The sequence below is a fragment of the Syngnathus typhle genome, linkage group LG16 (genome assembly GCF_033458585.1).
Source record: "Syngnathus typhle isolate RoL2023-S1 ecotype Sweden linkage group LG16, RoL_Styp_1.0, whole genome shotgun sequence".
Taxonomy (NCBI): domain Eukaryota; kingdom Metazoa; phylum Chordata; class Actinopteri; order Syngnathiformes; family Syngnathidae; genus Syngnathus; species Syngnathus typhle.
In genome coordinates, this window is record NC_083753.1 from 8,626,433 (window position 1) to 8,653,408 (window position 26,976).

Consider the following 26,976-nt stretch of genomic DNA (forward strand, 5'->3'; position numbering starts at 1 on the left):
TCTGCTTAGAAAAAAGTGTCAGACTAATTGAAAAGTTCATTTACTTTAAATGAATTCTCTTAAGACTGATGGGGCGCACTGAGTATCCATATGCACTTGATTATTTTTCTCTCGCCACTGTGTGAAAATTATTCAAACAAGCTGAATGAGGGAATTTTTTTTTTTTTTTATGATGGAACAACACAATATGGTTAAGGTTAATTAGGTTTACGCACAGACGCATAAGATGCGTTGTTGCTGTATGCATGAAAATGACGACAACAATTGCGCGGTGATTTATTGCTCAGTCCGCATGCATGGGAGTAGATGCCATTTCTTTTCCTTAAAGAAAAAAAATTAAGCACCGCCCCCCCCTTCTATAAGCAAGCGAATATTATTCTAGCATGATACTGGAACTGATACTTCCAACCATCAATCTAAACTTTCTTTTATATGGTATGAAGAGTTGGGCAACCTGCCCCTTGGTAGGGTCTCCACTAGGGGGCAGTGGTCAAAGAGCCCCAAAGTGTCATTGGCCAATTTGGTCGCAGACTCATCTTTTAACAGTCAAGTTATTTTGAGGCAGTCAAACTAATAACAAGAAAGGCCATTGGTGTTTTGCATCGCATAATAATCAATAAAACTGCAATGTGCTTGTCTGCATCCTATCGTTCCTAAAAATCTGATTTTTGACGTTACATTTCTTTAAAAGGGAAATATTTAAGGTATATTTATTTTATTGTGTGCATTGGAGACATTTATTTTATGGGAGGATTTTCTTTTGCGGTTTTGTTTCACCATATTGTCCTGTTTAAAGTAATGTCTTCCTTTTTTCCATAAAAGAAAAAAATTATGTTTTGCTTGATTAAAAAAAAAAGTAATGAAAGTAAAGTTATTAGGTCCAGAAAAATGCATGCCTACAGGCAAAAAAGGCACTTTTCTTATTTCCAGCGTAGCGTTAATTACACTTGGAGACGAATGAGTCCAATGTGAAAAAAAATCTGTTCGATGGCTTTCCTTGTGTTATTGACCAAGGGATGGGAGAAAAAAGACGGAAAAAAAAAAAAGATTTGCTTCTAATCATCATTTTTCATTCCCCACTTGGTCACAGTAATATTTTTACTGCATCCTACCATTATTTTTTTTCTCCTAACTTTATTGAGTGTATATCATAGTTGTCTTTGCCTGCTATTGGTATGAAAGTAGCATTAAAATACCATTTGCAACACTTCAAAATGATCAATTATGTTCTTGTGTAGGTGTCACATACAAGGCTAATTATTATTATTACATGTGCAAATTCATTAAACTACTGAAGCACACGTTGAAGTCATTATGTTCCGTGGCTCAAATAGTTTTCACGGCAGTTGGGAAGTCTTTTCCTGGCTCCTTAGTTGGTTTCATGGTAATTGGCTGGGGGGGGAGGAGGAGGGTTGAAATTACCTTTAGGATATTTGGTGGAATGATATGTCTGGTTTATTGATGTTCTAGAGTACATGGGAGCATTTTAATATGATGGCGTATTGCATCACTGCAATCTATAAGCGCAATCTTTAACATACTGTCAATAGTTAATTTTTCTTACCACCACCAGAGCATAAAAAAAATACACCATTGAGAAGTGAAATGTAGAATAAAAAAAAATAAAAAAAATAAAATTAAAAAGAAATTAATTAAAAATACATACTCAGTGTAAAGAACAGAAGTAGTTGGACAAAATTGCTTCTTCCCCGCAGACAGACATCTTATATATTTGGATCAGCAATCTTTTTCCTTCCTAAAAAGTGCAGCCGGAGCCTCTCTGGAAAGATTAATGACCATTGATCCCCAAGCAAGCTCAAGCCACTGGGGCAGCGAACCCGCTTTTGCTTCCCTGCAGCACCAATGAGCAGCTAAATCCTTATTGTGCTGTGTCTTTACATCACTAGTGTGTGTGTGTGTGTGTTTGTGTGTGTGTCAGCTTTGCTTTGTTCAGCCATGTGTGCGCCTGATGTTTGCATATTTCCAAAAAGTGGGCGTTGATGTGAATTCAGGAAAGTTATACCGCATCAAAATGGGCAAGAACCTATAGCGGTGTGCCAGCATTTAACGCAGGGAATAAGTTACAGAAAAATCTGTAATCATAATTTTTGTTCTTCTGTTTTTACTTAAAGCATACGCTCCATTTGGTTTTGGTTCACAAAATGTGAAGTAGTTCATTAATGAAGGAAATGATCAGTCATTATTAATATATATATAGGGGGGGGGTCTATTTATTTTATGAGCTAAAAAAAAAAACATAGCTGGCATGTACATCCAAAAAAAAAAAAACATTTGTTCCTGTTTTTGTCCCAAGTTAATTAGAGAAAGAAAGAAAAACATCACTTCATCTAATAAAAACAAGATCAGCCGAAGCTGTCAGCACATCTTACGATTAATACAAATAAGCCACAGTTTAACTATTTTCTGCCCTACTGGGCATCCTATGCATCAATTCCATTTATTTTGCTAAATGGAGCTTTTCATCTGGGATATTTGCTTTGTCATTTGGGCTTTTCATCAACTGATACCTTTCTTCGGTTCATCTTCTATGATTACAAATGGTTGCTGCAGACTTCTTTAACGTAAAGGGGAGGAGCTTCGTTTGCTGCGTTATCAAGGCGTCCTGATAATTGCCACTTACCGCAAGTTCGTATTGATTGTTGAGTTAGCTGGAGAAACACACATTTGGTTTTTTCCCCCTTTGTATTAACTGATCAATTTCACTGAGCCACACCCCGAAACTCCAAAATCAATCACAGCACAATCAACCAACATGGTAACTTGGTTCTATTAACACAAGGCTTAGTCGCTATCCATGGTGCTAGTAAGCTAAGCTAAAGCAGTTAGCTCCTAGTTCCAACATGCCAAAGTCTTACAGCCCAATCACAGCACAATCATCAACCAAACTTGGTAACACGGCGCTTAGTCGCTATCCGTGGTGCTAGTAAGCTAAGCTAAAGCAGTTAGCTCCTAGTTCCAACATGCCAAAGTCTTACAGCCCAATCACAGCACAATCATCAACCAAACTTGGTAACACGGGGCTTAGTCGCTATCCGTGGTGCTAGTAAGCTAAGCTAAACAGTTAGCTCTTAGTTCCAACATGCAGAATGATGTGGCCCAGGCAGATTGACTCCATAAAAAGGCAGCGAGCAGCTGGTGCTTGGTACCCGGGCGTGATGCGGGTCCCCCTGTGACATTTTCACCGCCTTCGCATCTCATCAGTGCAGTAATTAATCATTGACTAAACAAGGTGGTGCCTGGAACATCGGCACTTGCCACATGCCACCGGGTGACTGGTAAACTGTTGCCATGGTGAGGCAATAACCTCCATATTAGCATTTTTTAATTTATGCCGCAATGTACGTCGTTACACCTCGACAGTATAACGGCAGTTCATCGTTCGAATCGTCAATTATTATTGTGGAACGCATCTACAACACAACTACGCACTTTTTTGTAAATATTTAATTATATCTGGCTTTAAATGTCATAAATATGGACCGGCTCCTAGAAGACCGAAAGACCTCGGAGGAAAAGTTATATACAATGCTAAAGGGGGGGGGGGGGGGGAGTTAGCATAACAACGCAAGTAGCATTCACATATTTCTTCTGTCCTAAACGCTTTGAAGGAGATGGCTAAAGTTAACCTGCATTGTAAATCGTCACAAATTTCAGAAGACCTCCCTGGACACCTTTTATGTCGCATTAGTGCTAACAATGCTAGCATTACGAACGCGAGTACTTTGGTAACATCAAGCTCCGATCATGAATAGTCAACCAAAATGGGATAGGGCAGTTTTTTGCACAAGATGGATCCCTTTTTTTTTTGTGGTTGTGTTCATGTTTGCAGCTTTTCACCTTGTCAAGGTGACCTTTTAACGCGAAGCTCTTTATCAGCGGATGATGATGAGAGCAGAGGTGGCATCTGGAGCCAGCTTTTAATGTGAACTGAGGGGATTTGTTGAGAACACAAAACATGGCTCCACTCCAGGATGAAACCGTCGAAAAACAACATCAGAGGAGGGTTGTCGTCACAAAATAACCTTTCAGAGGCGGGGTGGCGGGCTTCGGGATGCCGAGCCCAAACTTCGAGTCAAGTCGAGGTCAGATTATTATCAAAAGGTGCTGAAGCGGAAAGTTGAAGCATGTGCTCGCTGGGGAAGACCATGTCAGTTCAAGGCCTTTGAGAAATGTATCTGCACGCGTTGGAATTATTCATATTTAGACATGCTTACCAGTCACTATTAAATCAAAGTAAGCAAAAACACAAGAGGCGGAGAGGAAAAAAAAAATAGGAGCACTATAGATGGAAGCTCACGTCCACACTTTTTATCTGCTCATTTACAATTCATGTCAAGTCAGGACCACCAACCCCCTCCTTTTGGAGAAGGAGGGAAAGAAAGATTGTGAGAAGAAGAAGAAGAAAAAGCCTTTCTCCTGTTTGACCTTCACACGATGCTGATCATTGGTAGCAGCCTCTTAGATAGTGACGGACAGATTTGAGGCGGAACACTACAAAGAACGTCGGGGAAAGGGCTAATAGAACCCAACTTGGTCGAGCGCGGACCTCCGCCAAGGCTAATTTGAAAGGAAAATCATGACATCGGAAGTCAAAGCAGATCGCCAAGATTAATATTGGACGCCTGCTATCTCCAACAGCAGCAGCAACATCAGGCATGTTCCTGGTTACATTCCAAATCTTTATGCAAATGAAGTCTACTTCTCTCCCACTCTGTAAAAACAGAGCGGAACCGCCCACCTGGTTCTGCTGAGAGGCCGCTACGAGAGCGCTACTCAGACATCAACGCAAGCATGCCCGGGAGCCTTCAAGGCACTCAGTCGACTGGCGTGACAGATGAGGAGTGAAAGGCAGATCAATAGAGATCAGGACTTAAATGAAGAGTGATTTTAATTGGCTGACTCTTATTGACGGCCGCTTCCATCATATGCTTGGACTCGCTCCGGGGCTGCGCGGCCCTGCCTGCGCCAGATGAACATTTGCTGATCTTCAACTGTTCATGTAACCGACGGTGACAATATCAATCCAAAGAGGCATTCATGAGGGCCGTCGTCTCATCGCAGTTTTTGCTCTCGCTACTGGCTGACAGATTCTCCTAACTCTGGAATTTGAATTGACGGTGAAGCCGCACTCATAGATTATGGCTTCTTCTTTATTAGGTAACATAAGTAATGGGCAACACTGCCACCTGTAGGACTGGGGTGCAACACAACAAAGACTATTAATTATTGATTGAATAAAATAAATAACTAAATAAACAAATAGATATATAAATAAGTATGAACATTATAATAAAAATAAATATTAGATGAATAAATACGTAAATAAATTCCCATGGATTAATTTTTCTTATGGAATGTTACAATAGCAGCTAAGTGAGGAAGCATCCATCTACCACAAAAAGTTATTTTTCCGCCTTGATGTTTTGTGCTCTCCACAACTATGGCAGTTGTTACAAATCTAAATAAAGCTGACACAGCAAAAGCTTGTTGCTAATGCAGTTTTATGAAAACAGGCGGGAGGAGCGAGACTGTCCGGACAGTCTCAAAATGTGCTGATGAGATCGAGGAGCTTAAGAAGGCGAGCATCCGAGAAGATGTATAACGCGGCGCCATCGATGATGCATATAAACTCAATGGGACGTATTAAGAGTTGCCGATGCTAATGCTGCAAAACTGGACTAAGAAGGAAACTAAAAAACTTTGGCTAAAAGCAGTCAGAAGTGCAAGTTGAAATTTGATTCCTCAACGAAATTCATATGTTTATGAAATTCCTTAAAACATTCCTTTTCAAGAAATGGTGAGCATGCATTTTTTTGGCCAACACGCCGAAAGCTTATCAGCAGTCGAGGGACTGAATCATTACCTTGCGGGCATCGTCTTCAGAGACTTCTTTGGGGAGTTTTAATTGGTGGCTGGCTAAAAGTAGACTTATTAAAATGACAACATTGCCTCTCTTGGTGTACCTTCACTCAGCCAATTAAGATTTTCTTTTTTTTTTTGCGAGCCGTATTAAAGGCCAAAAACATTTTCAGAGGGGTTGGCTGGAATCCAGTCGAATTGCTTTGATGCTTTAATTGGCTGCTGCGGTCATATTATTTGGGGGGCAGATGAAGCTCGCGGTGATTCTGGTCAAAGGAAGCGAGAGCGCCTTCTGCTTTGATCTCGTCTTCCCCCCCCCTCAAAAACACCCCTGGTGGTTTTGTTGGACTTTTGGAAAACTATTATCCAAGATGAACAAGAGCAACCGAGGCCACCCTCCAAATCACAAGAGGGGAAGATTAAAAGGATGCTTGATTTTCTTTATATCGGCGTAAGTCTCGCTTCTTGTGTTTGACAATTCGGCAGTGCGGTCAATACCAACTTGGACTTTCCGTTGTATGTGCTCGACAACTTTGGGTCCGATTATTTCAATTATAAATGATAAAGATCGAAACCAACCAGAATCCTTGAACAGAAGCAGTCCCAACATATTTAAAAAATTTCCGTCAAGTATGGACAAAGTTATTTTGGTCTCCGAGGGTATAGTCCTCTCAAGGAGTCCTTAATAAATTGAATGTTTCTAAATTCTGAAAGTGTAACAAACACAGGGGGGGGGGAGGAAGCTTGAAAAGAGTAATGATAGAATCAAATCCCACGAACCAGCCTCCAACTCTCTCCAAAGTTAACCGTCATCGATTGCTAATGCCTGACGTATTGTTTCCCGGAGTGCAAAAAAAGAATCGTGGAGAATCCTTAATTCATTTTTAATCCTTCTAAATCGGTAAATCCCTCACGTCAATATCCATACGATGCGACTGAATCCATGGTCGTATTTAAAGGATGAAAGAGAGGCGGGATATTTTCCCTCAGAAGTGGAGGCCTCATCCCTCTTTTTTTTTTTGTTCAGTCAGATAACGATCTATTTCTCACCGTGTCCTACTTGGCCAAGTCGTGTTGTGTTGGAGGCGTGATAATCATTTGATGTCGAGGACTAATGCAGTTGTGTCCTTCGTTATTAGGTTTCTTATTTATTAGCTGGGAAGGAGACTTTTTATTGCATCAGGATGGGAGGGGGGTGTCTTTGTAGGCGACGGACACGGAAGAAATGGGAGGGGGGGGCGATGAGCTCGATAAGCGAATTGATATTTTTGGGGAGCTTTAAAAGGGGCAGGACGCGGACTTCCCGACGTCTCCATCTTGAGTAGCCCTGAGCTGAGCGGCGGTTATGTTTTGGTATGCCACACATGATTTATTGCTAGCACCTTCTGTTCCATCCACAGAGCGAAAACGAGAGAGAGGAAAGAAAGCGAGGACTGCTCATTTCTATTAATCAACAGTGATTCATCAGCGAGGGTTATTTGCAACACATTGTCATCTGTTTCCATCAGTTGAGCCCGAGATTGCACGATTCTGCGCGGATGTATTTTCCATAATGAGGCCATTTAGTCAAAACAATTTTTGTTATGAAATATATCAAAGCGGTTGTCATAGAGAAACTATCCCGCGTTCTTTTATTGCGTTATTACTCTTTCGATGTCAGTGATCTTTTGATGTAAGTAATTTGGATATGAAGAATTTTTTTTTTTTTTTAGACCCAAGTGAAATTTTGACTTACTGACTCAAGCTTAACATCCAATAAATCAGACAGAACTGCAAAAAAAATATATTATAGTAAAAAATTTTTTATAATAAAGTTGACCCTGTACCTCCTCCCATGCCGAATTTAACATTCAAGGATAATAAAAAATAAAAGTGCCAGAAGAGATATGTATATGAAGCCTTATTGAATTAATTATACAAAAACAAAAGTAATAAATGCTTAAAGCACTTAAATTATAGACATGAATATATTTTCTTGAACAATACATGACATCGCAACCTTGTCTCCGGGCTGTCTGCATATTGTTAAGGTGGAGAGATGGAGTTCCAGCCTACACAAAAGTTATTTTAAGTAACAAAAAAAACATTTTGTCACAAAATAGAATTGATGATTTAAAATAAATAAATAAATGCTAAGTCATCATTTTATACAACTAATGAAAATTAAATATAGCCTAAATGTCCTCTTATGAGCTTTTTGGGTTTATCTAAAAAAATATATACATTTCAGTATCTCTGTATGTCCATACAGAAGAATTGCGGTTTAATTGACTTCTTACATAAACTGACGACGCCTAGAGATCACATTTGTTTTATACAAGAACAAACATTGCAGGTGTTGTTTACACAAGCTAATAAGCACGTCCGAGTGTCGCATGGAACAAAAGATGCTCCCCGAGACCCTTCGTCTGAATCGCGAACAAGCCGAGAATCAAAACTTCTCTTTTTGTTTGTGCTTTTCACCAAATAGAATACATTTGAATGCATTAGAGTTTGAGGCAACATTTTCTTTTATGAGGTAGCCGTAGCTTGCCTCAAATCCAGATCGTCTCGCACACCTTCATGTTAAAAACGCCTTAAAGCGCTCATTAGTTTTCACAGCCGCCGGGGTCTTTTTCCCGGCACAATAGATCTCTAGAGATGCGGGGGAACGTGCCAGCGTTTCATGGAGCCTCATTATCGGAGATGCATCGTGCCTCGCGTCCTCGCCACGCGGGTGCCAATGGACGCCGGCGCTTGAGAAGGGTTAATTGAGCATTTCAGGGAAGGAATGACAGACAGCTGTCATTTCGGTTTTCAGTGGAGCTATAACATCCTGGTGACAAGTAGCATCTCGTCTTTTTAGCCGCTTAACTCATTAAACATGGAAGTCTGTAAGACTTTGGTAAAAACGTTCATGCACTTGAAGGCAGATATGACGGACTGCTAAAATGCGGAACTGAGGTCAAATTTGACTTCCAGTACACATGTGGTGTCTTATTCGATTACCGAGCTACACATTTAATAATTGTAATTTAATTTAAAAATAAAAATGTCTGGTCTTGACTTGCCCGCTGCAAGCATTAGCCAATCAAGCCTAAAAGCATTACATCAAGTCGTTCAGAGTAAATTTGCCTTTTCAGTGTGTCCAGCAATTCTATTTTTGTTTTTTATTCAATCAGATTTGAGGACACCTCAATCAAAAGTCAATCTTTAATGGCTTTCCTTGGGCTCCCGTCTTTTAGATTCCTCAGCTTCCCTTTCCGAGCGAAGCGTCCTCTGGAATGCTTTTACACTGTCCGGCCTACGATAGAAGATCATCCGTCTCACGGCAGCACGGAAATAAAAAAAATATTTGAAACTGTGTCTTATTTAATTATTATTATTTTTTTTTTAATAAATTCTTATCAGTCTCCTGCCATCATTTTCTTGGCTAATTAGGATGAATGGTATCGTGCCATTGGACCGTGCTTTATCTCCAACTATCAAGTCATCTCCAAAATCTTCATTTAAAAAAAGTTTTTTTTATTAATATTTCAAGTTTTCACCTACTTATGGTGGATCTGAAACGTATTCCTGCAACAAAGGTAGGTTCGAGTCCTTACTCAAGGACTGTTGGTTGAATAGAAATACAAGAAGGTTCACTGTGCTAAACTTTACAGCCTTGATCATTATTTAAAAGGGCGGCGGTACTCTGAAGGACGAATGAGAAAAGGACGGTCGGCCCGACACACACCAAAAAAGAGCAGGTGTGTGTTCCTTGCCCATTACATCATTCATTTGGGTTGCTCAGACAATCCTTGGTTGAAATTTGTGCAAAAAGATGTGTACTAGTTCCACTTAGCTCACAAAAGGTTGGCAAGTTCATCCTTTGCAATTAATCAAACTAAAATGTTTTGTGAAGCACTTTTGACACTTTTTGTTTCTGTGACGGCAAATTAATTGGATTAATTGCATATGAATGCAGAACTCAAACTTGTCACAGGAGGAAATCATATGAAAAATGGTGATGCTGCAATTGTGATATTTTGCCCCGATATTCATTTTCATTGTATCCTCAAATAAACGCGTCACGATATTCTGCGCAGATTTGTTTACAAATTTTGATGGCAACCCAGATTAATTATTAAAAACGTCCTTGCAAGAAGTGACAGGGTGACGCATCGCATTATGCACACCAGCGGCGTCCACTTGGCGGGGTGGAATCGTCCTTATACATTTCCATTTTTATTGTTGGACTATGCAGGTCATTTGAGGCACAAAGCGGCGCCCGGCCTTGTTGTCACCGCTTTGACGTTTCAAACATATCTGCGAGCAACAAAACGCTCGCCTATAATGGAATATTGGTCAAAGGAATGTTTTATGTTCTGGCCATAATTTAAAATGTATTTGTGTGCTTTAATATTCTGATCACATTTGTGTCTGGGAAATGGATTTTACTATAGGTGTAAGCTTTGTTGTTGGGATATTGGGCTGGAAATTTCAAGATGAATAGCAAATCTTTGATTCCGTATGGACCAATGTATTTCCTGCTTCGTGCCTCACGATTCAAAATAATATTCAACCAGTCTGAGAGCACAACAAAACTTCTCCGAGATTCAACACAAAAGCCAAACATGTCTTTGCAAATACCAAGAAAGCTCCGTTAAGGCAGAATATGATCCAACACTCGTATTGGATGTTATTAGATTCTCCCGGAAGAAGCTACGATTAAGTTTACCGAGAGCTGATAAAGAAGAATAAATATTCAAGGCGTGGAAGTGTCTTAAAATGAGAAATGTTCAGTCTGTCCTCTGTGTGTGAGTCATTTCTTCTTCTTGGGAGACAAACACTGAAAGCCGGCGTCCTTTAGTCTGGCAGAGGTGACGTGAGGCAAAGGACGGACGATTTGTCCTAGTGCTTCATCGCCTTGTAAAAGATGGCGCTAGCCAGCTAATAAACAGTGGACATTGCGGCTATCGGAATCGATGTGAGGAAAAAAATTAAATTATGGAAATATTTTGCTTGCGATAACAATTCCCACGATACAGAAGTAGCTCAAGAACTTGAAACGACTATTAAAAAAAACAAAAAAACAATTAACGTAGTTTATTTGCTTTTAATTTAGCATAAGCCTAACGTAAAAGACAAAAACATATTGTTTATTGTAATACAGATTACTTTGAAAAAATTTATATTAAATTGTAATTGTAATATGGGGAAGGGGGGGGGGGTCTATTGCAATTAGATTTTTTCAACTTGGATAGTCCTAATTATAAGTGTAACACACACACACACACAAGTCCTCCAAACATACCAGAGGAGACCGTCGGCCCTCATCCTGGCCTCTGTCACAATCGCTTCTTGTCGCCAGGCTGTGCGAGTGTGTGTGCGTGGGTGTGTGTGTGTGTGACTCCCTCGAGTGCGTTGCCAGGCAACCGTAGCTGCATTAATATGTGGGGGGGGGGGGTTGAGGGAGTAAGAAAGCGAGGGAAAGGGAGTGAGTAGGGGGATGCCTCTTGTCTGAAAGCAGCGCAAGGTGACGGGTGCCCTTCGCGGCACTCCTGACTAAAGTCGCTTCAAAAAAATAAGTTTGATCCGAAAAGTCATTCGCAAGGCAGGGCATGCAGACCAATTGTTTGTTTTTTTGGGGGGGCCATTGTTTTGTTTGTTTGTCTGTTTGCAGAAGTGAGAGGAAAGACGGATGCCATATCTCCACTCTCTCGCTCCCGCCCACATCAGCACATCATCCAATCTTCAACTTGACAACATCCTTCCACCCAGACAAGAAGACCACAAAGAATCTGCGCTTTCAAGCCACGGCAAGTTGAGAGATGAACATTCAAGTGGAGCACTCGGACGACAAGTGACCCCCGCCCGGTGCCGCCGTCACTTTAGTTGTCTGTGTACTCCTGGGAAGCATCTACCTCCAGCATGTCCATTTTATTCCTGATATTTTGCAAGGTAAGCAAATTTAACAGTCTAAATTTATGTGACGTGTGGTTATGGCTAATTTGTAAAAGAAATATAGAGAGCAGGCGGGGGGGGGGTGAATAATTAATGGTGATGGTCAGAAAAGGCGCTCCGGGTGGTACCAGTCATATCATGCATGATCTTAACAAGTTAAAGTGGCTTTTGCGGAAAGCCAACGCTGACTAATTGACGTCTGACCCTCGGCAACATGCTGGCTTCTTTTGAGTGGATTTATTCAGCCGTGCATTTTTTATTTATTTCAGGCTTGACCCTTAGAAGCTTTTTGATCCAATGCATTACGACACACTTATCAGACATTACATCATAGTGAGAGGTATTTCGAAAATTCTGGTTGCATGGACCCTTCGAGCGCCTTATTGTTAAACCCCCAGAAGCAACCCAAACTTTTTTCTTTTTTTCTTTTTTTTCTTTACATTTGAAAAATCAGATTTTTGGGGAAAATTCTTAACTTTGGAAATGCAGAGACAGCCGTGGTAAATTAAATAACTAATAGCGAGAAAATGCAGACTCCATGCAGGGAGGTCGTGGCCGAGATTTGAACCCTGAACCTCAGATGGGCTACCAACCCGTCCTCTGTGCTGCCCAGATAAAATGAGGAAACCAAATTGGCTAATTAAAACCCCTCTGCCCGTTTCCATTGCTATTAACTACTCAACTTTGCATTGTGTAAAAGAAAGCAATTACCTTTTGATGACTCTCTAACTCACAGTACAAAAAAGAAAAGATTAATAACTAGGGTGGGGTGAGAACGATACTTGTGGTTGATATTGAGTCGATACTGGCCTTATTTTAAAATGGAGGCTCCTGATACCATACGGAAAGCACACAAAAAAAAATCCGATATGGAGTAACTCCTCCTGGGCAGTAGTTGGCGCTATACTCCATCAGTTTGAAACTTTAGGCCCATTTTTTGTCAATCTATGAGGCTTCTTGACTGACAATTTTTGTTAGTTTAGAGTTTAGCCTGGCTTCTTAGTGGAAATATTCAAATATACTCTAAGTTTGACATGATAACCTGTTTTGAGATATTTTCAGTTTGAACAGCGTAAACACAACAATGTCATTCCGTCAAAGGCCGAAAAGAAACCGGATCGTCCTTCCGGTTGACAGCGCGAGACGCTTTCTAATCTTCGAGTGTGTGGCGGTGGGCGTGCACCTGCATGCGCATTCCGCCACGCCAAAAGCGAGCGTGCCTTGTCGGAGCGCGTTAGCATCTGGCGCCCTTGTTTGACATGTTGCCGATTATTCGCGTGGCAAACCGTTTCACTCTCCACTGATCTGCGGATGTTCGCGTCTATTAGGCGCAAGCCGGCAGGAGTGTTGGGATTTGTTATCTGGCGTCACTTCTTCTGTCTGCCCTTTTTTTTTTTTATGTTTTATATTTATATCTTGTGTTTTTGTTTGTAATGCCTGCGGGCTTGTTGCTACGCAGGTGCGAGCCCGAATTCGCAAGGATAATAACTCAGGGGAAAAGAAAAAGGTTGGACTGCTGAGCGGCCTTGACAAGCACAACCCGGATTTATCAGGCGTGAAAGTGTTCAAACGAGCTGATGACTAGCAGGAGCAATCGATAGCGAGAGATAACAGAATCATCTGTACTTCTTCCGGATGGGGTGGGGGCAAAGTCAAATAACAAATCCATCGGAGCCATTGGGAAAGGGAAAAGGATCTTTTCTCTGCGTATAGCAATAAAGAAGAGAGGTTTTCTTATCAGGGGATAATATTAAGTTCATACTTAAATGTATGTGATATCATTTTAGAATGCAGTCATACGTGTTACACCTACAAGATTTCCAAATCCGGTCAAGAATTCTATTTTGTGTCTACAAGCTTTTGCCGTCGCGAGTCGTCATGTGCAACCCACTGACCTGCAAAAAGAAAACACCTTTCTCCTGAGAGCTTTTGGATGCCAGCTTGCACAAGCTGCTGCGCCAGAGGGGTTATACCAAAAAATAAATAAACATACTACTGCTACTCACCGCAGGCTCCAAAAACTACACCCAAACTAGTTGAAACTCGATTTTAACGGCAACAGATGCAGGCGAATCCGATAACCTGCTATTTCCAACCACTTTGACCGACACGCAAAGACAATGAATGTTTCATCGCCGTGCGCTTGGAATGAAGCAGATGGCTGATATTCTATTAAAGAACAAAAACGCCTCCACGTAATTTATTTTTGATGGGAAAATATTTCTCGCCGTCGTGAATAAAACACGATGGCAGCGACGCAACGTGCGAGAAGCAAGATGACTGAAATTATTTATTTACCGTTTACAGATTCGGGGGGGGGGATATAGCGGTGTGGGGGCCCGGGTTTATTATTTCTGTTCGACGACAAAAAGAAAACAACTTGTTTAATCCAAATGTAGCTTATTCACCCCTTAGGCTGGAAATGTACAGACTTGGTAGTGACTCTGCTCCACTTGAAGCCCAAGTCCAAGCTTGCCTCGACTTTCAAAATCTATCATGAATTTCTGTGTTCGATCCAGACAGGTGTGAGACGTAAACTCCAGATGCATCCAGGGAAAATGATCAACTCGGTCTACAGTGATGAGGAAAGGGGAAGCCAAGACAAAGAAAGCAAAGAGGAGACCATCTTGGCCATGTTGGGCATCATCGGGACCATTCTTAACTTACTGGTCATCATCTTTGTCTACATCTACACCACGCTGTAGAGGCGTTCGATACCAACAAGAGTCATGAAGACCGGAGGACGACAGAGGCGGACCAAAGACAGGAACGGGATGGAATGGGATCCAAGACCGTGCAGTGGATGTGCAAATCTGAATACGGGCTCGCTTGTACCGACCGCACGAGGCTTATGCTAACTTTAAAGTGCAGCTGCCCTCGTCACATGGATCACAAAGGACTTCAAGGACTTTTGGAAAAAGCCTTTTATAAGACTATACCGTCGTAAATACGCAATTCAGACTTATTTTTGCGGAATGAACAATGTGAGTTTTTCTAGAGGTGTGTTTCTTAATAAAACCTGAGATCTGTTCAATTAAAGTTTCTTTATATTATTCTTCAGGAAAAATGTGTGTGGCTGGTGTGTGTGTAAAATCGGTGTCAGTTTAATGTGCTGAAATAATTAAAGGCCATTCTTTCTCCTCCTCTTTCAGATAGCAAACTACTTGAAGTCAAGTAGTCCAGCATTCATCAGATTCAATAATTGATTGAATTTTTTTGCCCATCCCTAATGTCAACAACCCAAATAGCCTGAAGCATTAAAGCCAACAAAATCGGATCATCTGATTTTGACAAGCAGGGGGCAATGCATGAGTTTTTCGTTCTAGTATTCTAGTCAACAACTAATTTATTGTCTAATTTTTTTATATAACTAGAAATGATCATCAAGACTACATTGTGGATTAACCTCATGACTTCAAAAAGTGCCTGAGACCTTGTGGCGTCTCACTATCACCTTCTCGAGGAAGGAGGCAAAATTAGAGCAAACGGGAAAGTGAAACGATACCTACTGATAAAGCTGCATCCTCATCCGACCACCGTGGGGACTGCACGCCCCGAACGCGGATCAATGACAGATTTCTGTTGGGGGGAAAAAAAGGAAGGCCTATTAAGCACACAGAGAATCCCGAATGTATCCCTCATTATCGCCAGTGTTGATTATGTGTGATGAAGCTATCTTTCTGAAATGTATTGACACGATTCAGCTGTTGAAGTGCAATCTCCAATGACACTCCTTGACTTGTAATTTCCAAATGTAAGGTTGTTGGTTTTTTTTCATACTGCAATCTTTTTGTAAAATAAAACATCCAAGTAATAAAGTGATGTTGGTGTACAAGGATGGATCTTTGCTTGTTATGATTATTCATAAAAACCTTGCAAGCCTTTCTCATTTTGACCAAAATAACACATGCGAATATCACTTGTTAAATGATAAAAAATAACCACCGGGAATGATTAATAAAATAATGCTTGGGCCACCCCTCACTGGTGTGAAAACCTTCTAGCTACGCCCCTGCTTCATAAACATTATTTTCTACGGGTTTTCAAACTATTGTACCGTTTGTGCATTGAAAAGAACACAAAAAAATAATAATTCAAAGTGTGACACGTATGCAAGATGACAAGATGGAGGAGGAAACCAGAGCTGAAAGACTTACAGCATATCTAGAGTGACGTATTTCTCTACTGAGCTGCAAATCCGTCTGCAGGATGAAGCCGGATGGCGCGACAGCACTGAAACACAAACCAAATCTCTTTGAATAAATTGACTTTTTTTAACTTTTTCCTATTTTTGTACTTTTTCATTTTAAGGTCACACACTGTTTAAGTCAGAATGATACTCTCTGTTAACACCTTTTGGTGGAGATTTTTTCTTTTTTAACAGTGCAAATTAGCATCAAAAGGGTATTGGAGGCACCCCAGCTGCTTGAGTTCCCGCATGCCCTTCAGCTGGCTTTAAACTCTGTTTCACCTGGACTCAGCAGGCGCACCCTTCAAAATCACTGTCAGCTACAACCTGCAGAATTCAAATGCGGATCAGCAACTCATTATAAACACGATTTGGAATATTTATTGGAAAAAAAACCCGACTCGTATCTTGTTGCTATCATTTCTTTCATGGCTAATTTAGTCATGAAAGGCTTCATCTTTTTTTTTTTTTAATCAGACAGCTTGTATTACTTATTAATGTGATTTTAATTCAATTAATTTTTTATTTGGTTACACTCATTTATTTAGGGGCTTGTTAAATGGCCTTTTGTTTAATGGCCTATTAGTTTGTGACACTGTGTCGCACAAAGTTCAATGTTAGTCAAGAGTGTCACGAACAATGTCATACAATGTAAAATAAATGAATTAATCAATCTGTCAAAGTCACCAAGATGCTACTTCATTAATAGACAGTTTAATTAAATGGTTTCACATTTTAATTACAGGCAGTCCTTAGGCTAGCGACGTGACAATATTAATATTACAACAAAAAAAAGGGAAAAACATAAGCAAAGAAACTCAAAATCCTGCCAAGTGCAGCTTTAAGTGCACAAAAACTCAGCTCCTACAAAAGATATAAAATCTTGCAAGTAGGTGAGGGGAAATGACAACAACCTGTGTCCACCTTTAGCTCGCCATCCCTCGTTTTTGTGGTGAAGATAAAAGTAATTGCTGCTGTCAAAATAAGTGAGGAGATGCTGACTGACTTCTGAGGAATAACAACCAGAGGCGAAGATCTAAAAGATTAATGTGCAGATGCCGTCAAGAACAAATCACTCACATAAAAGCTCCGTCAACACGAGCGGCTTGACTACCCACCGCTCCCCGCCCTGGGGCGTCAAAAATGCCCCTTCGTCCGTCTACCTGTCATCTTTTCTGTGTTTGCGGCGCTACGTAGATCTGCCGATTGGACTCGGCGACACTTAATCAAATGTGAATAGAACGTACGAGTGTGAGGAGTGTCAAAACTAAAGACGATACAAAGTTTACACAGAGCTGAGAAGAAGCAGAGGAAGTCCATTGAATTCCTTGGGTTACTAACGATGGCATAACAGAACGTCCCAGGAGGGTTGACATGATATCTAATTGATACTTTTTGGGTGATATTTTTGTTTGGTGGTGTGCCATGAGATTTTGCAAACTTGGCTCAATAAAGGTTTGGAAGACATTGTGCGACGACTATTTCAGCGTGCGCCTCGCTTTTGGCCCAAAGTCGTCTGAAAATGGACAGGGGGGGGGGGACAATCAAGACAAGGCAGGGCGAGGTTTCATGCAATCACGCGCTTACATCGAGATCGGCGCTGGCCAGGGAAGTGACAGATGGCGAAAGGTCAGCCACGAAGAGTCCTCGATGGCATGCGACGCTAAAAGGCTGCCGTGACCTTCAGGCGGCAACGTTACCACAGGATGGAGAGTTATGATGGGAAGAGGGGGGGGGGGGGAATGGCAACACGATGATTAGCAAGGTTTTCTATTCATGGCTTCATGATGGTGAAAGGTTGGAATTCATTGTCATTCCAGCCGAAACCAGCCAATGCTGCCAAACAAGTCCTTCAAATACTAGCCACGAAAAATTAACAATCCAGATCACCGAAAAGTTACCAGCGGTAAAGAACCCAGAATTTGGTTTTCACCCAAATCGGCTTGTTTTTGACCCAGCAGTTTTAGCAGTATAGCCAGCTAGCTAGCCACTTTTATCCAAATCAAAGCACTCCTGAGCTGATCCACAACACAAGTCCAGCGAGCAATGCCAGTTAATTGCCCTGCTGCACTTCTAAAATGTCACGCCGGCGCCTTTCCCTAGTGGACCTTTCCCCCCATCTGCTAATAAACGTCCACCTTTGTCTCAGTCAGTGCCGAGGCACGGTACCGTCATACGATGTCACACGGTCATAAAAATAAAAAATTAAAATGTCCAGTTGTGACATGCATTTGGCCGTAATTAACTGCTCTTACTGAGATCTAATTGAGCTGGGGGTGGGGGTGGGGGGTCATTTTTAATGTGACGGCTTGTTTAGAGTAGGTGTTAATCAGATACTGTAACTATTCAAGGGATTAACACGGTTGTAAATGGGGTTGATCCCAGCCTAATTAACAACTACCGTGGTATTATACCCAAATCAGAAGTGTAGCCCTTTGCACGAATCTGCAAAACAAGAAGTAGGTGGCCCCTGGGGGCCCGCCCCGCTATTTGAGAAGTTACGGTGCACCCTTATATTCCCGAGTGTGTAGGTATGATTTTAATGCAGCAGCACCAGGACATTAAAGAGAAGCACAGTATTGATTTTCAATGAAAACACTGCACGCCTTTGTTGCATTTTCTTAACCTTGCCGTCCCCCTCAACTTGCGGCTGCCCGATTCAATTTTTCTCCACTGGATTGTTGCCCGACTCAAAGAGGGGTTTAATTTACTTTTAGCTGCTGCTGAAGCGAAAGGCATCTGTTGTTGCAGGAAAACAAAATCACTAAATACAAATTGTATTTAAAAAAAAGACGACCAAAGCTGTACACACAATTTAAGGTATACTTTGGAACGGCAAGGGCATTTTATTTTATTTCTACTGCAAAGAAATAGAGTTCAAATGACATAATACAGTCAAAAGAAATGCTTCGCTCTGACTCCAATCAATGAGTTTTGGTGTAATGAGTCTTCTCCCTGATGTCAGGTTTCAAATATTCCCTCTTTATGTGGATGCCAAAGAAATGAAGACAACATACTGTAGACGTCTCTTTGCAGGCGGGCAGTGGCGAGGTGTTCAATGTGAGAAGATAATAGAGGTGAGCCTCCTCCATACCTCGGCTACTGCCCACGCCGTCGCTCTCTCTGGGAGACACGCAGACAAGCGCACACAGACTGTGCTCTCTGTCGACTTGTCTCTTGGCTGTCATGAAAGCATTTTGTGATCTCGTCTTCCAATCAAGAATGCCAAAACAAGGGCAGTTTATTTTAAGGGGGCTTGATTCGATTGGATACGGTAGCGCTAAGTTCTCGAGAGGCAATGCGTTGAATGAACTAATGTGGCACTCCCTTTAACGATATATATATCTCGCATGTCGATATATTTTTAAAGTGGAATAATTCCATTTGGTTCAATCCGCTCGCATCACCTTAATTAAATCAAAATCGATAGTGCACACCGCTCGTTCGAGACGTTCCCGTCAATGGTGACAAAACAACAGTGCGGTAATTACGGGAGCATAATTGGTCGACATTGATAGACACGTAGGAGAAGCTAATTACATAGAGCCGTCCGACACATTTGGAAGCTGACAAACAGGCTCAGGTATAATAGGCGGATTGATTAGCAGCCACTTTTCCTTCCAGCTCTCACAATGAAGCTTCTCGCCTGGTAAGTAATTAGGAAGTGAGCACATGCCGCTATCGAGCAGCTCGCAGAGGCTGAGGGGAGCACTAATTGTTTTTTGTTGATTGCGCGGCCATTTTGTCTGGAAAGGATGACACTTGACCGTGCTGGTGAGAGTGCGGTTTACACAAGAGGGTGAAAATATTGAAAATATTGGAGAGCTTTGTGATACGGGTGATCCAACTCAAGAATTTGGTCTCACATAGCTTAATGCTAACAAAGAATGCAAAACACCATAGACAGGCTAATAAATAGCATTGATGTCAGCAACAGTTGAGCACATGTCAACAGATATATTCTTAGTTCCTCATTCAAGATTCAAAACTCAAGAGTTTTTTATTCGCCATGTTTGAGCGTGCCAAACAAGGAATTTGACTTCGGTAGAAACACACCCTCATGTTGATTATTGTTGCCTTAGATGGATATACATAGAATATTTATAAAATGTCTCTATGGCTATTTAAATGAAAGTAACTCAAATATCAATTTTGTCATGCTTTGTGTTCAACCAGAATTAAATTACACTGAGCAATGGTGCCACCTGCTGGTTTCTAATATCAACACACTAGAATTTTGGACCCTAACAAAAAACGCTGTAAACCTGGAATATTTCAATTCCAAATTCAAATAAAATCATTTTGAAACATTAGCCTCTATCTGACCTGTTTACAAAAAGCCTTCAAGAGCAGAATATAAATGAAGCGTGTAATCTAAACACAATTACGAGAGTCCACCATACGCACCATGCAAAACCCGAACCATCGCTGCAACAGCTCCACCCAGCGGCGAAAGATACAACTGCGTGCCGACTTGGGCAGTTACAGAATGCTTTTGCTATTCGACTTGCATACAATAACAATGACAACATGCTTTGTGGGGAAAAGCTGGACTGGTTACCATTTGTGGCCTAAAAACAAATCACAGAAATCCATACGAGTGGTGAATGGAACTCTTACTTGTGAATGTCTTCTTCTCTGCAGGAAGTAGAGTGAAGCTGTCCAAAAAAGAAAAAAAAAAAAAGCCACAGTTATGCAGTATAGGCTGTGGTGTTCATCTTTTTCCAAAGCCTCCTCCCCACTCGTCTGGAAGCTGTTGACTTTTTTGTCCAGATGTGTGCCTCATCTCTTTATAATAAGACACACTTGAACACGGGGGAAGAGTGGAAACAACAGAATTTAGAAAGAAGGTAGCAAAACTGGAAACAATGGACCGAGCTAGCATGGACGCGCTCTCACTAACTGGCGCGTTTACCTGCCGGTTGATTAGAAGTACCTGTGGCTGGGATTCTACTTCCGAAATTTTATTTATTATTATTTTTTTAATACTACGTGCGAGTTCATGCGATTGCAAACGTCCTCCAACACCAATAATAATTATAATAATAATAATAAACTTTGTTTTTAATGCATGCTCTTGCATCAAATTTGACATTTCCACTGCGTCATGTTTTCCATCCAACACAATGTTGCCAAACAAGTGCGTAAGACCTTACCATCGAATGACATTTTGGGTCAGAATTCCTGCTTCCCACTCCACAATTTGGCAACATTTGAAAAGGTTGCGCAGGTGTCTTTGACTTGGTCACGGTCCAGAATACTCACGCATGGGTGCTTGCACAAAGGCAACACAGGGGCCCGCTAATGAAACATAGCAAACATCTTTGACTTGGAGAGGATTGGGCAAGGGGGGGGGGGGGGTGTCTTTACTTGGCCAAGCTTATCCCCCCGTTGTGTCTTTTGTATATGCAAGTGGACCAGGAACGCGCCTGCGCGCACGCACGCACACACACAAAACTTCATAATGAATCTGCTGTCAGTAAGGAATGTTACTACTTTCTCTAAAAAAAAACAATTAAAAAACAGTGGATGAGGGTAGAAGGAGATCACAGTTGACCTCACTAAAGTCTTATTAGCTGATCACAGGCTGGCGAAGGGCTTCTCTTTGCAGATGATCTGATGCTTTCTAAATCACCCCGACTGTTTTAGTGGTGCAGGGTGATGTAATGGCCGTTGCTTGATACCGTAAAAGCAGTCCTTAGACACCTTTTACACCAAACCTGGACTAAACCTATTTTGCACTATAGAATTAAAAAATATGACTTTTTCTAATGTTACATTTTCATCTAGCTTGGAAATGATTTACCTAAAGTTGAAATTAATTTGCACAAAATTGTCACGATGACTTAGATCTTAAAATACCCTTTAAAAAAATAAAAGATCTTTTGTTTTTCTTACTATTGAGAGTTTTTTGCTACCATGAGAGAGAGGAAAAAAAGCTGGAAAGCTCAAGGATGCATGTTTGTCCTTTTATGAGAAGGCGGAGTGTTTTTCCCCCATATGCTGCTGTGTCCAAGTGGTGTTATGTAACCAAGCCGCTGCTTCACATCCTTATGAGGAGCTCCGTCTGGGTCTTGAGGACATGCGCTTAACAAAGTCACTTTAAAGTCCAAACAGAAGCGGACTTGTTACTTTTGTGTGCTGTTTTAACTTTAACCACGACTCTCGAGGTGACTTGAAGATGACTTGTGAAGACGTTTAACTTTGAGATGGGCAGCGGAACGAGCCGCGGAACTAAAGTGGCACCTGCGGGGCTCGGCGAGGGCAATCCTGCTAAGAAAACTTCTTCTTCAGGCGCTCCGTCCAAAAAAGACGCCTTCGACGCTTTGAAGGTCCACGCACGCCGCCGATCACCGATGGACTGCCACAGCGCTGGCCACGATTCGCAGCTCTCTGGGGACGACGACGACGCGGACGCCGAGCTGGACAGCTACGGCGAGACGGAGGAGGCGGTTCGCCGGAGGGGGAAGAAGAACCAGGCGGCATCCAAGAAGGCGTTCACGAGATCCAGGACATACGGATTGTGTCACTTCAGTAGCGGGGATGAAGAGGAGCAGCAGCAGGGGGCGTCTTCTGCCTCTTCTTCCTCCTCCGGCCTCGGTGGGGCACAGGGGCCACAAGGCTCCCGGGGAGCAGGCAACAACCAGAGGGCACATGATGCCTTCGCACCTCCGCCTCATGTAAGGACGGCTTCATTAACTATTTCATTATAACTCCTGCAGTGCAATATTTGCCAGCATGTATTATTTGTTACATGTTTTATATATTTTTACTAATTGCAGCTAATTAAAAAACTTTGTTTTTGTTAACATTTGTGAAATATTGGACATTTAACTGCAATGATGTATTTGGATGGCTGAAAAATCCTGGCACAGAATGTAAGCAATCCAAATCCACAATTCTGTCTGTCTTTATTTGTTACATGTTTTATATATTTTTACTAATTGCAGCTAATTAAAAAACTTTGTTTTTGTTAACATTTGTGAAATATTGGACATTTAACTGCAATGATGTATTTGCATGGCTGGACAATCCTGGCACAGAATGTAAGCAATCCAAATCCACAATTCTGTCTGTGTCTCTTGATCAGTGTTCTCCTCAAGCCTTCTTGAGCACAGGACCAAGAGAAGATGTTGTTCCCTTATCCCAAACACAGACGTAAGTTGAATACTCACATCTTGGTGACAAAAAGCATCAGTACTGCATCTTCCTTGGCTGACACTGACTCTTATTTATCCCCTCTCATCAGCACTTTTGGCCATAACCCACCTCACCTCGCCACACCGGTCATTCTTTATGACGGCTCAGAGGAAGAATTGATGGATATCATTGAGAGGGAATTTAGTTGACCCCTCGTTTCTACATAACTCTAAGTTCATTATGTTTGTTTGCACAGAAACGTGTCGCCAATTCGTATTGTACTGGCTCTCCTTGTTTTTGTGTGCTTTTGGAATCTGGAGCGCGAATGTTTAACCTTTGTGTTGGGAATAAAAAGATGGTATGTATTTTTTTTTTAGGCTAAGCAGCACCAAAGGAAGGCGTATGTTTATTTAAGGTTTCCTTCCTGACCACAGCTAAAGCAGAACTTCTCCACCCTTTCAAGAAAGGAATGTGTGCCAAAATGTCTCATTATTGGAGTCAATTGCATCTGTTTTAATCATGGAGCTCTGCTACCATCTAGTGGAAACAAGCTTAAAATTAACCAAAGAGTAGTTAACGACCGGTGAGTTTTCACCAGAACGAGACTGTCGACCATTTTGTCACGTGCTATTTAATCGCCACAATGAGAGCAGGTGAACGGCGCAGTAACATTTTCACATTTGTACAATAAAAATATAATTCTCAACATGTATTTAAAACATAAGACATATTTGTTTCAGCGTTAAGAATAAAGCACAGTACCGTGTGAGGAAAGAAATTACAAATAAACTGCATTATAGTTGGCATTCACAGAACTTGCGTGTGTTGTTTCTTTGAAAGCCTGTAGAAAGACATTCTCCTATGCACCGCTGCGCACAATCTAGGAGGAAGAAGTGGAACCTGCTTTCGGAGCAGGTCGTTCTCGCTTGCCTCCTTTGCGATGTAGTCCTCGCAAATCCTGTGGGAAGCATGCAAAGGTTCATTTTTCATGGCAATGTAAGAGGAGACAAAACAAAAGATCATACAAGTACGCTATACGTATTTATATTCATCATTAGAAAGGTTCTCGGTCATACTTTGAGGTTTCAATAAAGTCTGCAATAGTTGTTTGACTATACTGACAGCAAAAAGGGGCAAAAAAAAAAAAGGAAAAACTTGAATGTCAAGGTAATAAGAGGGTTTACCTGAAGAGTGGATATGGCGCCATCTGGAAGACGAGTGCATCATTGCAGTGTCCCTGCACACAGCAACAATTGCTTTTTCTTTAACTTTGTCGCTTTTACTAAGCAACATGAAGAGATGCTACTCACAGTGTCAAAAAGGAGGATGTAATCACAGCTGCCTCCAAACACAATGACATCGGAGTCCTTGCCGGGACAGGCCGTGTGCCACAACCTGAAATTGTGCAGGAGACAATTACGGATGAAGCTCCCCAAAGATAACATTTGTAAAGTCCACATAAGGCAAATCTTAGCACACCTTGGCTTGTTCTTAAAAGGATGTTGAACTTCTCTCCATCTCTTTGTCGGCACGTCAAAGAGCCAGGCGTCGCCTGGTAATGCAGAGATACAAATGAATAGGAATCAAGAATAAAGTGTGACAAAAAGTTCTTACTCATAGGTTTGCAGTCCATGCTGAGACCTCCAAATAAAAACAAAGTGTTGTCAGACGCCGCTGTGAGCGAATGCCATGACCTGCCCACCGGAACGCTGGATACAGGAACTCTGGAGATCATTCATTTAGAGGACTGTGACTCCGTTCAATAGTGACCCACGTCGCGGTGACTTACATTTCTGACCACGTCCAGGAGTCAAAGTCCAAGCAGTGAATGTCATTCGTTCGAGTTTCCTGGGTTCATAAAAATTTAGATGTCAAAAACGATTGTGTTTTAACTCCCAAGGTGACACTCCTGCAGAAAACCGTCTCTCACCTTAACTCGTCCGCCACAAATGTATCCCCGATTTCCGAGCATGGTACAGGCCTGGGCGGCTCGGGGGGCCGGAGCACGGCCGTGTGTTTGAGGGCGAGTCCAACTGGATTGTGTGGGGTCGAATATGTGAACCTCATTATTCCAGCCCCACACAATGTCCTAAAACCAAAAGAAACCAAAATAATTATTTGATAGAGTGTCAAACATGAAACAAACCGAAATTACCTCCGATAAATCATCTACAATGAAGCTCCTGTTTCTTCTGTCAACCTCTGCTAGCAATTTGTGACCATATCCTCCAAAGTAGATTATCCTAAAGTACATGAAGTTGTTTGGTTAATGCAGGATGAAAGAAAACATTTAAATATCTGAGATGAAGAAGTCGTGTACATTTACTGTACTCACCTTCTTTTGTAAACCCAGCAGGACAGTTTGTCTCGAGGCGATGGCGCCGAACCAACGCGGTGCACCACTTTGGTCCATGCGTAATGATCGCCTGCCAGGTTGACGCGATAGATCTGTTGCAAAATGAACACGAGTTTGATTGCAATTCATTCTGAACACAGTATAAAATCCCAATGATAAGGCTGTGTGCATACTTGTGTAATCATATTATTTCATTTATTTATTTCCAGACCCCTCTACCTCATAAAATATCAGTGACATCTAGTTTATATGTTAAATCTCACCTGATTGGTCTGGCCATTGTCATCACAACCTCCAAATATATACATGTGCCCATTTAGGGAACAGCTGCAGGCACCTGACATGGATGGTGGGACTTCCCCTGTCATATGGAATACTTGCCTTTGAGAAGGGAGAAAAACATTTATATATATAAAAAAAAAAACACCCATTGAAAAGAAAAAAGAAATAAAGCCTGTCATTTGGAGAAATTGTTTCATTTTAGTAGGTTTTTATTTTCCTATATTTTACCACAGTGATACTTTTCAAACTGTGCCTCATGATGATATTACATTGTGTGGTTTTATATATTCATATTCTTACCATTCTCCTTGTACGAGGTCGTACACCCAGAATTCATCATTGGGTAGGAACACTTCGTCCTCATCTACAGACTGTGGAGAATATATCAGTGGAAGAAGAACAAATGTGAGGAAAGTGCTTATATTAGTTACCATGTAGCCTCCCCATACATAGAGCAGGTTGCCCTCCACCACTGCCGTGTGGCCGCTGCGCTCTCGGGCCACCAGTTCCGAGCGTCTCACCAACAGCGACAATTCCATGACAGCCAGGCGGCTACATATAAAAGTCAACCGGGAGTCAGTAAACAATGTTCAATTAAGGGAAAAATCCGATCGAGTTGAGTTAGAGCAAAACAAACAAATACACCTCCATCTTGTCTTGGCCGCTCAAATTCGCATAAAAATACGAGCCAAAATGGCCAACATCGTAAGACAAAATAAGAGCAGTTAATTTGAAGAGGTTTGCACAATACAATTCAAAGTAAATATATAAGCTTACTGTTCTGTCTCATGTTATTGAAGCAGGAATGTATTGAAAACGTAACATGACATCGACTGCCGGGGTCTGACAGAATCCTGCGTGAAAAAAACAGTCTCAAAATAATACGCCATATCCGGCGTGAGTCCTTTCAAAGTAAGGCTAAACATCCGGGGTGCTTCCTTTCAGAATAAAAGCAACTTCGTCGCACATGCGCGAAATAGTCATCAGTGGGGATTGAAGTCTTTCATTGTGGGCGCTTGTGGACTAAAAACAAATGGAACAGATTAATGTAATCCGAAACAGAGGGAGGGCGTGTTTTGGGAGATAGGAAGCCATGCAGCATTAATCACATTTTTTGCTTATTAAAGGGAGCCGAGACAAAATGCGGGACTATATTATGCCCAATGGACAGGATAATTATTTGAGTCCATAGATAGTTTTGCAT

At 41.5% G+C, this 26,976-nt stretch overlaps 3 protein-coding genes across 3 annotated transcripts; 2 read left to right on the top strand and 1 right to left on the bottom strand.

The window, feature by feature from the left end:
• The first annotated feature begins 11,649 nt into the window (after positions 1-11,649).
• On the top strand, positions 11,650-15,559 carry LOC133169743 (protein TUNAR-like). Its single transcript, XM_061302173.1, has 2 exons — positions 11,650-11,802; positions 14,325-15,559. Exons 1-2 carry the CDS (start codon positions 11,773-11,775, stop codon positions 14,508-14,510), a joined length of 216 nt encoding a protein of 71 aa, XP_061158157.1. The 5' UTR covers positions 11,650-11,772; the 3' UTR covers positions 14,511-15,559.
• Positions 15,560-21,994: 6,435 nt separating this feature from the next.
• On the top strand, positions 21,995-23,949 carry LOC133169089 (uncharacterized). Its single transcript, XM_061300990.1, has 3 exons — positions 21,995-22,674; positions 23,085-23,152; positions 23,244-23,949. Exons 1-3 carry the CDS (start codon positions 22,204-22,206, stop codon positions 23,341-23,343), a joined length of 639 nt encoding a protein of 212 aa, XP_061156974.1. The 5' UTR covers positions 21,995-22,203; the 3' UTR covers positions 23,344-23,949.
• Positions 23,748-26,693, bottom strand: LOC133169088 (kelch domain-containing protein 1-like). Its single transcript, XM_061300989.1, has 13 exons — positions 26,550-26,693; positions 26,204-26,324; positions 26,073-26,143; positions 25,754-25,871; positions 25,470-25,582; positions 25,290-25,377; positions 25,065-25,223; positions 24,924-24,982; positions 24,749-24,858; positions 24,614-24,686; positions 24,445-24,529; positions 24,319-24,371; positions 23,748-24,092 (listed from the first exon to the last, which is right to left on the bottom strand). The coding sequence occupies exons 2-13, from the start codon at positions 26,309-26,311 to the stop codon at positions 23,942-23,944; spliced, it is 1,188 nt and encodes a 395-aa protein (XP_061156973.1). The 5' UTR covers positions 26,312-26,324; positions 26,550-26,693; the 3' UTR covers positions 23,748-23,941.
• Between the last annotated feature and the right edge of the window lie 283 nt (positions 26,694-26,976).

Bases quoted from the DNA above. Each gene is read 5' to 3' on its own strand.
- LOC133169743 (XM_061302173.1), top strand. From the start codon at position 11,773: ATGTCCATTTTATTCCTGATATTTTGCAAG. The intron at 11,803-14,324 runs GTAAGCAAATTT...TGTTCGATCCAG, and splicing joins TATTCCTGATATTTTGCAAG to ACAGGTGTGAGACGTAAACT.
- LOC133169089 (XM_061300990.1), top strand. From the start codon at position 22,204: ATGGGCAGCGGAACGAGCCGCGGAACTAAAGTGGCACCTGCGGGGCTC. The intron at 22,675-23,084 runs GTAAGGACGGCT...TCTCTTGATCAG, and splicing joins CCTTCGCACCTCCGCCTCAT to TGTTCTCCTCAAGCCTTCTT. The intron at 23,153-23,243 runs GTAAGTTGAATA...CCCTCTCATCAG, and splicing joins CCCTTATCCCAAACACAGAC to CACTTTTGGCCATAACCCAC.
- LOC133169088 (XM_061300989.1), bottom strand. From the start codon at position 26,311: ATGGAATTGTCGCTGTTGGTGAGACGCTCGGAACTGGTGGCCCGAGAG. The intron at 25,583-25,753 runs GTGAGATTTAAC...ATTTTGCAACAG, and splicing joins ACAATGGCCAGACCAATCAG to ATCTATCGCGTCAACCTGGC. The intron at 24,687-24,748 runs GTAAGAACTTTT...CTGCATTACCAG, and splicing joins CATGGACTGCAAACCTATGA to GCGACGCCTGGCTCTTTGAC.